General features: G+C 42.4%; 1 protein-coding gene across 3 annotated transcripts in view; it reads left to right on the top strand.

Moving 5' to 3' along the window:
- The first annotated feature begins 981 nt into the window (after positions 1-981).
- acads (acyl-CoA dehydrogenase short chain) overlaps positions 982-17,010 on the top strand; it is a 190,530-nt gene continuing 174,501 nt past the window's right edge. For 2 of the 3 annotated variants that reach the window (XM_060843728.1, XM_060843727.1), the window contains exons 1-2: positions 998-1,067; positions 11,769-11,932. In XM_060843728.1, coding sequence (XP_060699711.1) covers positions 1,010-1,067; positions 11,769-11,932 — 222 coding nt within the window. In that variant the 5' untranslated portion in view covers positions 998-1,009. Of the gene's footprint in view, positions 1,068-11,768; positions 11,933-17,010 lie in introns of all 3 variants that reach the window. The other variant, XM_060843729.1, reaches the window with a different exon arrangement.

The following is a 17,010-nucleotide window of genomic DNA, read 5'->3' as shown; positions in this document are numbered from 1 at the left end:
GGGATATGGGTCAAATACTGGCAAATAGGACTAGATCAGTTTAGGATATCTGGTCGGGGATGAGTTGGACCAAAGTGTCTGTTTATATTGTGTGGGATGGCATGGTGCCTCAGCCATTAGCACAGCTGCTTCGCAACACTAGGGACCTGGATTCAATTCTAGACTGGGTGACTGTCTGCATGGGTATCCTCTGGGTGCTCCGGTTTCCTCCCCCGGTCCAAAGCTGAGAAGGTTAGGTGGATTTCCTTACAGTACTAAATGCCCATAGTGTGCAGGGATGTACAGGCTAGTTGGGTTAGCCATGGGAAATGCAGGGTTACAGGAGTGGAGAAGGTAGGGGTGGCATTGGGTGGGATGCTGTTTAGAGGGTAGCTGTGGACTTGTAGGGCCGAATAGAGTGCTTCCACACTGTAGAGACTCTGATGTTCCGCCTTCTCCAAGTGGAACTTATCCAACTAATGTTGTGGTTCTGTTTGCCGAGCTGGGAGTTTTTGTTGCAAATGTTTTGTCCCCTTTCTAGGTGACATCCTCAGTGCTTGGGAGCCTCCTGTGAAGCGCTTCTGTGCTGATTCCTCCGGCACTTATATTGGTTTGAATCTGCCGCTTCCGGTTGTCAGTTGCTGTCCTCTGCAGTGGCTGGTATACAGGGTCTAGGTCAATGTGTCTGTTGATAGAATTTGTGGATGAGTGCCTCAGGGTGGAATTCCCTGGCTGTTCTCTGTTTGGCTTGCCCTATAATAGTGGTGTTGTCCCAATCAACTAATCGTTTGCAATAATTATAAAATGAAAAATCCATATAAACGTTTGGTACAATGGAAACAGCAGGTTTGGCAGGGTCTGAGGAGAGGGAAAAAACGGTTTTAATATTTAAATAATATAATCCTTGTACTTTAATATGAGAGAGGACCCCGCACTAGCATTGACAGCTTCTCAGGGCGGAATTATTGTTGGGGTTTGGGTGTGGAACGCAGCAGTGCGGCCCGGAGCGGTCGGGGGGACACAGTGCGGGATGCACAGGACACCTGCAGGGATGGGTTCGCTGCTGCGGAGAATCCCCAGAGCAATGAGTGAGTTTGACGAGAGCTAAACCTCTGTAAGGAGCAGGGGTTTGGGGGTCAGGACCTGGGACCAAGCCGCCGCGGACACAGACCACCTGCGGAAGGGTCAGCTTGAGCCTGACCGGCGGCGGCTGCTGTCACTCCCAATGGAGTGCTGCCCTTTCACCCACTGACCGCTCCCAAGGCCCGAGCTCCTGCATTCACATACTTACTGCATCCAGGAATTTAAAAGGCTGGATTAACGACAACGGTTAGGCTTCCGATAAACATGAAAACTACAGGTTTATGTGAGCAAGTGGTACAGTGCCACTCAGGCTTTAATGCGACCCAATTTTCATTGGAAACTGCATTTTCCTCACCTCTTTCACGTCTCCAGGACATCACAAAAGAATGCCGTAATCAGCGAGTTACTTCTAAAATGTAGTCACTGTTATTAGGTAGATAAACGAAGCAGTGACGATAGCTCAAATCCCGGTAAATGACGTCCAGCTGAAGTGGGCAAAGTGTACAGTGACCATTAACTAAGGGCTGGAGCAGTCAGGTTTGACAGCATCTGAGAAGACAGAAAAACAGAGCCTTAATGTATCGAGTTTGATATACTCCACTTAAAACTGAAAAGTGGGGTGGAATTGTGTACTTTCCACCTCACTTCAGTTCTAACATGTATTGAGCTTGAAAGGTTAACTTTGATTCTCTCTGTACAGGCAGAGTCATACATCACAGAAACAGACTCTTCCGTTCAACCTAATATCCTAATGTGATTCCATTTGCCAGCATTTGGCCCATAACCGTCTGAACCTTTCTTATTCAGGTACCCATCCAGATGCCTATTAGACCATAAGAAATAAGAGCAGAAATTAGGTCATGGTGGGTGCCTGGAATGTGTTGCCAGTTGAGGTGGTAGAGGCAGGAATGATGGTGTCATTTAAGATGTATCTGGACAGATACATGAATAAGCAGGGAGCAGAGAGATACAGACCTTTAGAAAATAGGCAACAGATTTAGGTGGAGGATCTGGATTGGCACAGAGTTGGAGGGTCGAAGGGCCTGTTCCTGTGCTGTAATTTTCTTGGTTCTTTGTTGCATTGAGTCTGCTCTGCCATTCAGTCATGGCTGATCAGTTTCTCAATCCCATTCTCCTGCTTTCTCCCTGTAAACCTTGATTCCCTTGATTCTCAAGAACCTATCAAATATACTTAATGACCTGGCCTCCTCAACCTTCTGTGGCAATGAATTCCAACGATTCACCACTCTCCGGCTGAAGAACTTTCCCTTATCTCCATTCTAAAAGGTCTTCCCTTTACCCTCATTCTGTGCTCTTGGGTGCTAGTCTCTCTTATCAATGGAAACATCTTCCCAGTATCTACTCTGTCCAGGCCATTCAGTATGCTAAATAAACTTTCAAATGTTGTAATTGCACCCACCACTTCCACTTTCTCTAGCAGCTCATTCTTTGCACTGCTGCTAGATTTAGAGTCATAGAGTTCTGACTTTCTTCAGAATTATATTGGAAAAATCTAGAATTTGTTCCAGATTTTCAGCATTCAAAATATTTTGTTTTTTATTGAAGCAGTCTAGACCATAAGATATAGGACCAGAAGGAGGCCATTGGTCCAACAAACTGTAAAAGGCTAGAATCCTATTATGGGATGTCTTTTTTTTGAGCAAATGACAACCCAAGAGGATAACAGGGAGCCTGACAATGCAGGTAAAAAACAATGACTGCAGATGCTGGAAACCAGATTTTGGATCAGTGGTACTGGAAGAGCACAGCAGTTCAGGCAGCATCCAAAGTGCAGCGAAATCGACGTTTCAGGCAAAAGCCCTTCATCAGGAATTCAGCACCACTAATCCAGAGCCTGACAATATAGCCCATTGAAACTTTTTCGATGACATTTGACAAAGTTCTTCAAAAAACGATGTTAGGGGGCTGAGTCTAAAAATTGAGGCTAGACTGTTCAGAAGAGATGATAGGAAACACTTCATCTCATGCAAAGGTTGGTAGAGATTTGGAACTGTCCTCTACTGGATCAGTTGTTAATTTTCAATCTAAGATTGCTTAACCAAAATTTATCTAAGGCATTAAGGAACATGGGCCAAAGAAAGGTATGAAATCATTGAATGGTGGAAAAGACTTGAGGGGCTGAATGGCCTACTCCTTCCTATGTTTCTTTGAATTAAACGTATGCCTGGCATTTCAGAATAAATCCAAGGAATGGATAAGAAACTATGGAAGAGTAGAAATAAAATACATGCTTGTTGATTCAGGTTGAGAAGATGTAGTAAGGAAAGGGACATAATGACCTGCATTCCAAAAAAGTATCTAATGTGGTTAAGTTTGCAGATGATACCAAACTGGAAGAGGCATAGTTTACCTGGACTTCAGTAAGGTTTTGAATAAGTTGCCACAAGGGAGACTGATAGTGAAGGTAAGAGCCCAGCAAATAAAAGGAAATTTGGCAGATTGATATTGAATTGGTTGAGTGGCAGGAAGCTGAGGACGTTGGTGTAAGGGTGTGTCTGTGACTGGAACTTTGTATCTAACGGGGTCTCACAGAAATTATGGGTTCGTACGAAATGTGGTTTATATAAATGAATTAAACGTGAATGATGGTTGACCAGTAAGTTTATGAACTGCATAGAAATTGATATGGTGATAAATAGTAAGGCGGATAGTCTTTAGATTACAGGGATTTACATAGCCTGTTAAGATAAACTGATGAGTGGCAAATGGAATTCAATTGGATGTGTTAAATCATGCACTTGGGCAAGACTGACATGACGTGATGAATGGTAGGACCCTGGGAAGCATTGAGGGTCAGAGAGGTTTTGGTACACATGTACACCAGTCCTTTAAGGATTAGGACATTTGGGCAAAGAGGTTAAGAAGGTATATGAGGTACTTGCTTTGTTTAGCTGAGGCATAGCATTTAAGAGCTGGGAGGTTACACTGAGATTGTATTAAACATTAGTTAGGCTACAAATAGAATATTGTATGCAGTTCTGGAATCCACATTACAGGAGGACTGTGAAGCAGTGCAGAGGAGATTTACCAGGATGTGCCTGGGCTGGAGAGTTTCAGTAATGAAGAGAGATTGGATGGACTGAAGTTGGCTTTTCTTAGAACAGATTGAGAAGGGGGCATGATTGAGATGTATAAAATTAAGAAGAGCATAATAGGGCAGTTTCCCCTTAATGACCAGGGGCAGGAGATTTACAGGAGATGTGAAGACAAATGTTTTCACCCAGAGGTTGGTGAGCATCTGCAACTCACTGCCTATATGGGTGGTAAAGGCAGAAATCCTCGTAACATTTAAGTAATATTTAGATGTGCACCTCTGACACTAAGGCATGCCAAATGCTGGAAAATGGGATTAGAATAATTAGCTGGATGCTTTTGATGTGGATGTGATGGGCCGAAGGGCCTTTTTCTATGCTGCAGGTTTGTATGACCCTATGATGAACAGTAGAACTCTGGGAAGCAAAAGGGATCAGAGCGACTTGGTGTGCTTGGCCACTGGTCGCTTAAATTAATGGGACAGGTAAGATAAAATGATTAAGAAGGCATTTGGGTACTTTCTGTTATTAGCCAAGACATAAAATTTAAGAGCTGGGAGGTTATGCTGGAACTGTATAAAATATTGGTTAGGCCACAGCTAATGTAGTGTGTGCAGTTCTGAAATTCACATTATAGGTGGAATGTGATTGTACTGGAGAGCAGTCAGAGAATTTTTACCAGGGTGGTGCCTGGGCCAGAGAGTTTCAGGTATAAAATGAAATTGGACAGACTAGAGTTAGCTTTTCTTGGAACAGAGGAGATTTGAGAGGGGACATGATTGAGGTGTATAAAATTGTGAGGGGCATAAACAGGGTAGATGGGAAGAAACGTTTCCCCTTGATGGATGGGTCAGTGATTGGCACAGACTCGATGGGTCAAAGGGCCTTTTTCTGTGCTGTAGACCTTAATGACTCTAATTATAGAAGGCAGTATAAAATTTCCAAATTGAGTAAAACCAGGACAAAACTAAAGACTCTGAATCTGAATGCCTGTGGCAGTTGGAACAAATAGTATTTGAGCTGACAGCGTAAATAGAATTAATTGATTAAAATCTGATAGCAGTTAACGATACTTGCAGGATGATATAGAATGGGACCTGAATATTGAAAGATACAGGGCATTATTAGATAGAGCGTTAGCTAGGAAAAGGTACATGGGTTATTAATCATGGAATTAGCACGTTAGAGTGGAATGACCCAAGTTCAGGAGAAGAGCATGTTTGAATGGTTTGGATGAGATTAGATTACTTACAGTGTGGAAACAGGCCCTTCGGCCCAACAGTCCACACCGACCCGCCGAAGCGCAACGCACCCATACCCCTACATTTACCCCTTACCTAACACTACGGGCAATTTAGCATGGCCAATTCACCTGACCCGCACATCTTTGGACTGTGGGAGGAAACCAGAGCACCTGGAGGAAACCCACGCAGACGCGGGGAGAACGTGCAAACTCCACACAGTCAGTCGCCTGAGTCGGGAATTGAACCACTGTGCCACCGTGCTGCTCACGGTGGCCCACGATGAGAAATGATAAAAGACGAGAAATCATTTGTGGGAGTGATGTATAAACTCTCAAACAGTAATTACATAGTGGAAGGAGTGTAAATGAATGAATAATGGGAGCTTATCGAAAAGGTATGCAATAATCATGGAGAATTTAATCTACGTGTAGACTGGAAAAATCAAATATGCAAAAGTCGCCTAAAACAAGATTTCATAGAATGTTTGTGGAATAGTTTCTTAGAATAGTGTGTTCTGCAGCCCACCAGAGAACAGACTATGCTGCAAACTATGTACCTGGGATTTCACAACAGCATCAGATAAATTAATAGCCTCAAAGTGAAGGTGTCCACAGGAAGCAGTGCTCATATTATTCTTGAATTTTACATTCAATTTGATGGAGAGGTAATAGGTCAAAGTTTCGTGTTTTAAACTTAAATAAGGACAATTTCAGGCCATAAAACAGCATTAGCACATTGAATTGACAAATAAGGCTAAGAGAGAGGCCATTAGAGAAACAATAGCAGCCATTTATTGGAGATATTTCAGGATATACCAAGTAGAGAAGAGATTACCATTGAGTAATAAAAATGCTGGGAGGAAGGCCTACCATCTGTGGTTAACTAAATTAATTAGGTATTGTATCAAACTGAAACAACAAACATATTACTGTGTATTAGACAGGTCAGAAAATGGGTACAATGTTAAGAAAGGCAAAGATTGACTAAAAGATAAATAAGATGGGAAAAATTAAAATATAAGAGAAGATTAACTGAAGTATTTCAAAAGATAGTGCGACTCTGTAAATATGTGAAAAGGGAAACAGTCAGCACAGAGAGCCCTTGTCATTTGGAATGTGGGTCTGGAGAATGAATGGAAAATAAGGAGATGGAAGACAAATAGCTGTTTCACAAAGGCAGCAGGTACATCCTACATTGCAAATTAGGAAATGGAAGTGAGGGAGAGACATGTAAATTACAATCATCAGAGAAGTGGTACTGAGCAAATTGTTGAAGCTGACTTACTTTGTAGCTTATTATTGTGAGCTGACTTCCCCAGAACCAGATAGACTTCATCCTTGGGTCTTAAAAGAAGTGGGCAGTGAGATAGTTGATGTTTTGGCTTTCATTTTCTAAAATTGTGGAAGGCTTCATTAGAATAGAAAATGTAACTCCTGTATTCAAAAAGGGAAGGAGGCAGAAAGCAGGAAACTACAGGCCAATTATCTTAACATCTGTTATGGGGATGATGTTAGAAGTTATTGTTAAAGCCATTATATTAGAGCACTTGGAAAAGTTCAGAGTAATCTGACAGAAGCAACATAGTATTGTGAGAACAAAGCCATGTTTAACAAACTTATTGGAGTTCTTTGAGGAAGTAAAATATGCTATAGATAAAGTGGTGGCTGTACTGTACTTGGATTTCCAGAAGGCATTTGTTAAGCTGCAACATTAAAGGTTATTATGGAAAATAAAAGCTCAAAGAGGTTGAATTAACATGGCATGGTTAGACAATCACCTGGTGAAGGAGCGTCGCTCCGAAAGCTAGTGTGCTTCTAATTAAACCTGTTGGACTATAACCTGGTGTTGTGTGATTTTTAACTGTGTACACCCCAGTCCAACACCGGCATCACCAAATCATGGTTAGAAGAACACCTGGCTAATAGGGAAGCATCAGAGAGGAGGCATTAGTGGGTCCTCTTCTGGTTGGCAAGATGTAATGAGTGATGCACCACAGGGAATGCTGCTGGGTTCTCAAATTTTCGGAACTTATATAAATGGCTTGGATAAAGGGACTGAAGATATGATTGTAAAATTTGTTGATGACACAAAGTTAGTTAGGAAAATCAGTTGTGCACAGGACGTAAAGAGGCTACAAAGAGATACAGATAGGTTAAGTGAGTGGGCCAATATCTGAGAATAGAGTGCAATGTGAGAAAAATGTGAAACTGTCCATTCTGGCAGGAAGAATAAAGTATATTGTCTCAATGATAAGAGATTGCAGACGTCTAAGATGCAGAGGGATCCGGGTATCCAAGTGAACAAATTGCTTAAGGTTAGTATGCAGGCACAGGAAGTGATTAAGAGTGCTATAATTTATTCTTAAAAATGTGTTGCTGGAAAAGCGCAGCAGGTCAGGCAGCATCGAAGGAACAGGAGAATCGATGTTTCGGGCATAAGAAGGGCTTATGCCCGAAACGTCGATTCTCCTGTTCCTTTGATGCTGCCTAACCTGCTGCGCTTTTCCAGCAACACATTTTTAAGCACTGATCTCCAGCATCTGCAGTCCTCACTTTCTCCTGCTATAACTTATTGCAATGGTAATTGAATACAAAAGTTGGGATGTTATGCCTCAATTGTACAGGGCACTAGTGAGACCACATCCAGAGTGTACAATATTGGTCACCTTACTTGAGGAAGGATGAAGGTATACTTGAAGCAATTCAGAGAAGGTACACTATACTAACTGTACTTGGAATGGGGATTGAATAAAACATGTAATGTACTGAAGGGTCTTGACAAGGTTCATGTGGAAAAGATGTTTCCTGTTGTTGGAGAATCTAGAACTTGGATTTATTGATTAAAAGTAAAGGGTCGCCCTTTTAAGTCAGTGATGAGTACATTTTTTATTTCACAGAGGGTTGAGAGTCTTTGGAGATCTATTTCCACCACTTTTTGAGGAAGCGAATCTTTGACTACAGATTGCTCTTTATAATGCACATTTTCCCTGTGACATAACTAAAGAATTGGGGATGCTGTTTCTAAAGCATAAGCTTTTAAAACGTGCGTTGGCTGTAACGTGATTACAGTGCTAGCATGTTAAGCACTGTTTCTAAAGTGCAACTTTTCTTATAACTATCACATTATACAAGAACTGACCATATTTTTAAGATTAATATGGATGGAGGAATGGTTAACAAACAGAAACATTAGAGAGTAGGAATGAGCAAGGCATTTCTGGTTGGCAGATCCCTGAGGGTATAATAAGCAGGATAAATAAAGGGGGAACGAATAAATGCAGTGTATTTGGATTTCCAAAATGCATTTGTTAAATTGCCATGTAAAAGCCATGGTGTTGGATTGGTTGGTGGAAAAAGTCAGAAGTCGCAGAGCAACGGGTTATAGTCCAACAGATTTATTTGAAATCACAAGCTGTCAGAGCGCTGCTCCTTTGTCAGGTGAAGTCTCCTTGCCTGATGAAGGAGCAGCGTTCCGAAAGCTTGTGATTTCAAATAAACTTGTTGGACTATAACCTGGTGTCTTGTAACTTCTGACTTTGGCTATATCAAAGGTTGCTGCACAAGAAATTGGACTTATGACTGATTAACTAATTGGAAACATTGTTTAGGATAACTGAGTTACTTTCAGGATGGCAATCTGTAACTAGTGGAGTGCCACAGTTGTCAATCCTGAAGCTTCAGTTATTTATAATCTACATTAATAAACTGGATGAAGCGACTGACTGTACTGCGGCCAAATTTGGCGATAGTGCAAACATAGGTAGGAAAACAAGTTGTGTTAAGAATACAAAGAGTCATAAAAGAGGTTAGGTTAGCGGGCAAACATTTGATAGGTGGAGTATATGAGAGAAAATCAGAGGTTGTCCACTTTATTAGGAAGAATAGGAAAGCAAAATGTTAAATAAAGAGAGATTGCAGAATGCTGCAGTGCTAAGCCACCTGGAAGACATTGTACATGAATCACAAAAATCAGCATTCAAGTGCAAATACTTAAGACAGCAAAGGGACTGTTGGCCTAAATTGCAAGAGGGACAGATTTTGAAAGTAAGGAAGTCCTGCTGTATCTGTACAGGGCAATGATGACACTGCACCTAGAGTATTGAGTTTGGAGCGGCACGGTGGCACAGTGGTTAGCACTGCTGCCTCACAGCGCCTGAGACCCGGGTTCAATTCCCGACTCAGGCGACTGACTGTGTGGAGTTTGTACGTTCTCCCCGTGTCTGCGTGGGTTTCCTCCGGGTGCTCCGGTTTCCTCCCACAGTCCAAAGATGTGCGGGTCAGGTGAATTGGCCATGCTAAATTGCCCGTAGTGTTAGGTAAGGGGTAAATGTAAGGGTATGGGTGGGTTGCGCTTCGGCGGGTCGGTGTGGACCTGTTGGGCCGAAGGGCCTGTTTCCACACTGTAAGTAATCTAATCTAATGTCAGTTTTTGTTACTTAAAAGGGGCACATTTTAATTGGACATAGTTCAGTGAAAGTTTACTCGGCTGATTCCTGGGATGAGGAATTTTTCTTATTTACATAGGTTGAGCTGGTTAGGTCTATCTTCATGGAATTTAGCAGAAGGAGAAGGAATCTTATTCAAATGTACTGTATAAGGTTCTGAATGGGCTTGACAAGGTTGACATTGAGGTTGTTTCCTCTGGATGTTGAATCTTGAACAAAGGGGCACAGTCTCAAGATAAGGGTCAATCAATTAGGACTGAAATGAGAAAATTATTCACTTCGATCTTGGTGTTCCTTTGTATTGGATTTTCACTAGATTGATTCCTGGAATGATGGGACTGTTCTGTGGTGAGAGATTGAGGATTCTGACCCTATATTCTCTTGAGTTTCGAAGAATGAAAGAAGATATCACTAGAAAATAGAAAGGGCTAGGCAGGGTGACTGCAGAAAAGTTCTTTCCCCTGGCTGGGGAGGGTGTCTTTAGAGCCTCATTTTTGCCTGATAAAACTGACTAAATTCCTTTAATGATCCAAAATTCAGCAGAGGTTAAAAGCTGACAATAAGTTTGACTGGGTCAATTTACTTTGCCAGTGTTTAAAGATGATAGAACCGTTAACATTCTTAGAATTGCCCCGAAATGGTAGATTATGTACTTTAATATATAATGGTATTCGAACATAAATTTTCTGATTCAGAGAATGAAAGACAGTGTTATAGATGATTTATGATGAATAAAGGGAACCCTTGAACACTGTGATAGTTGTTACAGTGGCTAATATCCCATGGCCAAGTTAATCTAATTATAGGACCCAAGAAATCCAGGTAGTAGTTTATATGTTGATTACTTTTGACGCAACTGGGTGCTTTAATCACCTGATTTAAGACTGGAAACCTCCCATCTGGAGAAGGGTTAGGGCTGAAAAGGATGATCTCTGCCTGATTAACTGTGATTGGCAGCTCAGTTGCTCAGAATGCAAGCTGTGTTTCTCCTCCTATCAAACTGTTTCCCCATTGGTATGTATCAGAACCAGTATAATTGGCTCTTTTTGTGCAATGAAAATAAATGATGGTTATCGCCTCGCCAGTGATGATTGGCCTTTAATTGATGAACTTATGCATGCAGCACTTGGTTGTTTTGCACTTTTAAATACAATATAATGCTTGACCTTTACAATGACTTCCAGATAAGTGCAATACTGTTAGCATTGATGAAAGCATTTAGAGATTTTGCCAAGAAATAGAACAGGAGAAAGTGAGGACTGCAGATGCTGGAGATCAGAGTTTAAAAATGTGTTGCTGGAAAAGCGCAGCAGATCAGGCAGCACCAAAGGAACAGAAGAATTGACGTTTCGGGCATAAGCCCTTCTTCAGGAATGAGGAGGGTGTGCCAAGCAGGCTAAGATAAAAGGTAAGGAGGAGGGACTTGGGAGAGGGGCGCTGAAAGTACAATAGGTGGAAGGAGGTTAAAGTGAGAGTGATAGGCAGGAGAGGGGGTGGGGCGGAGAGGTCGGGAAAAAGATTGCAGGTCAAGAAGGTGGTGCTGAGACTGAGGGTTGGGACTGAGAAAAGGTGGGGGGAGCTTTCTCATTTCCCCTCCCCCCACCTTTTCTCAGTCCCAACCCTCAGACTCAGCACCGCCTTCTTGACCTGCAATCTTCTTCCCGACCTCTCCGCCCCCCCCCACTCCCACTCCGGGCTATCACCCTCACCTTAACCTCCTTCCACCTATCGTATTCCCAGTGCCCCTTCCCCAAGTCCTTCCTCCCTACCTTTTATCTCAGCCTACTTGGCACACCCTCCTCATTCCTGAAGAAGTGCTTATGCCCGAAACGTCGATTCTCCTGCTCCTTTGATGCTGCCTGACCTGCTGCGCTTTTCCAGCAACACATTTTTAAGCCAAGAAATAGAATACCAAATAGCAGCAACTGTTTCTGATCAGTTATTCTGTATTTCCACTTCCTGCAGCCGTGAGGTCAGGATGTTTACGCAAACTGTATACAGTCTATCAGATGGTGGAACTTCCAGAAACTCATCAGTTGCTGCGGGATACCTGCAGAGGCTTTGCGGAAAAGGAACTCACTCCAGTTGCTGCACAGCTAGACAGAGAGCACAAATTTCCTGCTGAGCAGGTAACGGTTTATAATGAAACATCTAAAGGCAGCCTTCCTACAAAGGCATAGTTTGACCACTTACACAAAGCCGTTATGCCATTGGGAGGGACAGTTTGTAAAAGCCTACAATCATTGGGGGAAGTTATCCCAGTTTTGCAGAAATCAAAATCTACTTCTCCCCGAAGTTGTCTGGTGTTCCTGTATGTAAGTAGTTGAGTCTGCAGGGTCTGACAGAGGCAAAATGTAGGCCGAATGAAGTCTCCCTACTCCAGGGAGGAAGCTAACTGTGGATCTCCACGTTACACAGCAGAGCCCAGTAAGTATATAAAAATTGATGGTAAACATAGCATATGAAGGCCATTGCCCTCACACAGGACAAAAAAAAATCAGGTTGAATAATAGTAATAAAAACAATCAAATGTGCTGTTTGATCACAAAGTGACTCACTAATGCAGGATTCAGTTCCCAATGCAACATAAAGAGAAGAGCCTAGGTTTTCCTATCATTACCCAGTTCTAATGAAAATTACCACAAAAAGGTCTCGCACTCTCTTGCCTTTAATTTTCTCCTTTCCTCCCTCCCTTGCTGTCGAGGAGTTTCTTCATGCTCCCAGCCACTTCCACTCCACGTAAATCTGATGAATTCTTGGAAAGTGTCTGGAAAACCTTTTGTTCAAAATTATGACCACCAAGACAGTATCAGAGAATCAACATGTTGCTTGGTGCTTGTTGAAGTTATTTTTCTGCCTTTGAATGCTTCCTTCATTTTGCACTCAGCGTATCTTCCCATTAGTTGAAAATGTGTTGCTGGTTAAAGCACAGCAGGTCAGGCAGCATCCAAGGAATAGGAAATTCGACGTTTTGGGCATAAGCCCTTCATCAGGAATGAGGAGAGGGTGCCAGGCAGGCTAAGATAAAAGGTAGGGAGGAGGGACTTGGGGGAGGGGCGATGGAGATGTGATAGGTGGAAGGAGGTCAAGGTGAGGGTGATAGGCCGGAGTGGGGTGGGGGGATGAGAGGTTAGGAAGAAGATTGCAGGTTAGGAGGGCAGTGCTGAGTTGAGGGAACCGACTGAGACAAGGTGGGGGGAGGGGAAATGAGGAAACTGGAGAAATCTGAGTTCATCCCTTGTGGTTGGGATGTATCTTCCCATTAAGCAGTTCTGGCTGTCTCTCAGGGGTATCTGAAGCACCCAAAATCATGATCCATAGGCTTGAAGCTGCAGATCATCACAGGTTAATACTGGCTGTACATTTGTGGGATTTTAATGAGTAGGCAGCATGAATATTAGGTGCTGCTTAAATTCATTTTAATATGAGCACATTGAGCCACTTTACAATGCAATCAGATTTCTTGATGCAGATTATTAAAAAGCTATAGAAGATTTAAATGAGCAGAAACAATAAACCGTTGTCTTTAAATAAATTCAATTTGCATTTATTCTGAGCAGTCTCGTGGTATATTTCCAGATTTGCATTGATGTCTTCAATTTCCTTCATTTGTGAATGCTATTTTATTTCTTTCACAAATGACTGGCCTGTTGGGCATATATTGCCCTATTGTAACTCAGGGCAGGTGAGAGATCCAACTTGCAAAGTTTTCATTGGATTGTCCAATATCACATTTTGTGGCACACTTATGTCCGGACACGTCAGGGAGCTCGGCTAGTATTTTTAAAGCCATGTAAAGATTATGTTTATTCTTTAGACAAATATTTATTACCTGTCACGTATCTTTTATTCTGGCTGCTGTTGCTCCTCAGTTTAAATCAATTTAAACAGTGAATATCTGCAGTTTATTTTCTCCTGAATTGAATTGGATTTATTGTCATGTGTACCAAGGCACAGTGAAAAGCTTTGTCTTGCGAACAATACAGGTAGATCAGAGTTAAGTTGCATAGATAGTAAATAATAGGTAAACAGCGGCAAAAACAAAAACACGGGTACAGGTGAATGTTAAGAGTTTGAGAGTCCATTCAGTATTCTAACAACAGTAGGGTAGAACCTGTTTTGAAACTGGCTGGTGCGTGTGTTTAGGCTTTGAACCTTCTCCCCGATGGTAGAGGTTGTAGTATTGCCAGGGTGGAATGGATCTTTGAGAATGCTGGCAGCCTTTCCTTGACAGCGGGCCTGGTAGATGGATTCCATAGATGGGAGGTTGGCCTTTGTGATTGTCCAGGCTCAGTTCACCACTCTCTGTAACTGTCTCCGATCTTGAATGGTACAGTTGCCATATCAGGTGGTGAGTGATACATCCAGACAGAATGCTCTTGATGGCGCACCTATAAAAGTTGGCAAGGGATTTACTGTCATGCCAAATTTCCTCAGCTGCTGGAGGAAGAAGAGACATTGTTGGGCCTTTGTAACTAGTGCGTCCACGTGAAGAGTCCAAGAAAGCTTGGCCACGTCTAGGAGCTGGACACTGTCCACTCATTCCACCTGTGTGCTGTTAATATGTAGCGGGGCATGAGTAACATCCTGCCGAAAGTCAATAATGAGTTCTATTAAGTTTAAAGAATGTAGAATGATTATAGGAAACAGGAAACTTGGATCTGCATGTAGGAGCTTGCAAAGAATCATAGAGATGTACAGCTTGGAAACAGACCCTTCGGTCCAACCCGTCCACACCGAGCAGATATCCCAACCCAATCTAGTCCCACCTTCCAGAATTTCCAGTTTGCAGGCTCCAGCTGCCTCCTCTTTACAATGGACAAGCAATCCCTTTTGACGTCCATCCCCAGAGGGTGGTCTCAGGGCTCTCCGCTTCTTCCTGAAGCAACGGCCTGAACCATTCCCACCCACCACTACCCTCCTCCGTGCGGCCAAACTCATCCTCACCCTCAACAACTTCTCTTTTAGAGTCACAGAGTCATAGAGATGTACAGCAAGAAAACAGACCCTTCTCGCTCCAACCTGTCCATGCCGACCAGATATCCCAACCCAATCCAGTCCCACCTGCCGACACCCAACCCATATCCGTCCAAACCCTTCCTATTCATATACCCATCCAGATGCCTTTTAAATGTTGCAATTGTACTCGCCTCCACCACTTCCTCTGCTAGTTCATTCTATACATGCACCATCCTCTGTGTGAAAAAGTTGCTCCTTAGGTCTCTTTTATATCTTTCCCCTCTCACCCTGAACCTATGCCCTCTAGTTCTGGATTCCCTGACCCAAGGGAAAAAACTTTATGTATTTATCCTATCCATGCCCCTCATAATTTTGTAAACCTCTATAAGATCATCCCTCTGTCTCCGACGATCCAGGAAAAACAGCCCAGTCTGTTCAGCCGCAAATCTTCCAACCCGGCAACATCGTTGTAAGTCTTTTCTGAACCCTTTCATAACATCTTTTCAATAGGAAGGAAACCAGAATTGCATGCAATATTCCAACAGTGGCCTAACCAATGTCCTGTACAGCCACAACATGACCTCCCAACTCCTGTACTTAATACTCTGACCAATAAAGGAAAGCATACCAAAGGCCGCCTTCACTATCCTATCTACCTGCGACTCCACTTTCAAGGAGCTATGAACCTGCACTCCAAGGTCTCTTTGTTCAGCAACACTCCTTAGGACCTTACCATTAAGTGTATAAATCCTGCTAAGATTTGTTTTCCCAAAATGACCATATCCGGTGCCATCTTGCTAAAATCTCAGCCAAATTGCAGTGTTTGCAGACTTAATCACTGTTTGTTCTTCTGCTTTTTTCCTATAATGAACCTTGATCAAGCTATTTTCATGATTCAAATGCTCTTCCTCATTTCAAAGACCCCCAAAGCCAGCATAAATTTCATTTTTGTCCAGCAAATCCACGTAGGATTTCCTGTCAGTGCTGTTCCTGCACTGGGCTGAAGAGACCAAAGAGGTAAAACTCTAGCTAAGTTGAGGTGAACAGAAAACTGTGGAAGGTGTAAATTTGAAATAAGAACCAAAAATGTTGAACATTTCAGTGTGACCCATGATCAGCACTCATAAATTTCTCATAAATTTCTAGACTTAAGTCACGTGTCTTTTTGTAGCAGGTCCTGCTGAATCTGCTGTATATTTCCAGCATTTTCAGTCGTTCTCAAACATCAGGTAATATTCTCTTCTTGTTTTCATGAATTTTATTTTGTCTAAATTAATCATGTTCGGGGGAGGGGGGAGGGGTGGCAGAGTTGGATAATATGAACTTATAATGAGACAGTTTATTGTGGATTCAGTAGAAACCAAATATACCAGATGAACAGAAAGAGAGAGAGAGATGAGGGGGATGGGGGTGCACTGGATTCCATCAGAGCCACATTTACAACAGAAAGTTTAGATAGTTTTGAAACACAGTTTTATGCCAAATTTTGCTTGAGGACAGTGAAGACCTTCCACTGTAATGGTGCACTGCACAGAACTCAACATTTGGCTTGGCTGCCAGACTGACAGCTGATGTACGTGAGGATATTCTCATTTCTGTGACTACAGTACTATCGTGTGATTACATGATCTGTGGAAAGTTCCATCTCAGAATTGAAGTAATTAAAGAACTTCATGGGAATAACTAGGAGGCAGCAAATGCAAAAGAGTTGAAAATCATCATTATGTGCAGCTAATTGTCGAATATAATTCACAACTATCAAAATAGCTCTTTTATGCTATCAGTCACTTATGTAATTATAGTTTTGGTCAGACTATAAGCAAAATACAACTCCTGGAGTAGATAAGTTGGTTATTGAAAAGAAGTGGTAAGATGTGCCTATGAGGTTTTGCCCAAAATGTTGATTCTCCTGCTCGTCGGATGCTGCCTGACTTGCTGGGCTTTTTCAGCACCACACTCTCATCTCTGAACATTTTATACCTGTTGCAACAATTTTTTACATGATCTATCAAAGTCGTGCATCAGCTATCATTTACCTTGAACCTTTAACATGGTAAAATATTCCAAGCTGGGGAATGCTCCCCACTTGACAGGATGAATGTAGCCCTGACAACACTCAAGAAGCTGGACACCATCCAGGACAAAGCAGCCCACTGGATATGCACTACTTCCACAGTATTCAGTCATTCCACCACCAATGCTTGGTAATAGCAGTGTGTTCTGTCTACAAGATGCACTGCAGCAATTC

This window comes from Hemiscyllium ocellatum, chromosome 24 (genome assembly GCF_020745735.1).
Source record: "Hemiscyllium ocellatum isolate sHemOce1 chromosome 24, sHemOce1.pat.X.cur, whole genome shotgun sequence".
NCBI classification, from domain to species: domain Eukaryota; kingdom Metazoa; phylum Chordata; class Chondrichthyes; order Orectolobiformes; family Hemiscylliidae; genus Hemiscyllium; species Hemiscyllium ocellatum.
This window is presented reverse-complemented; position numbering and strand designations above follow the sequence as displayed.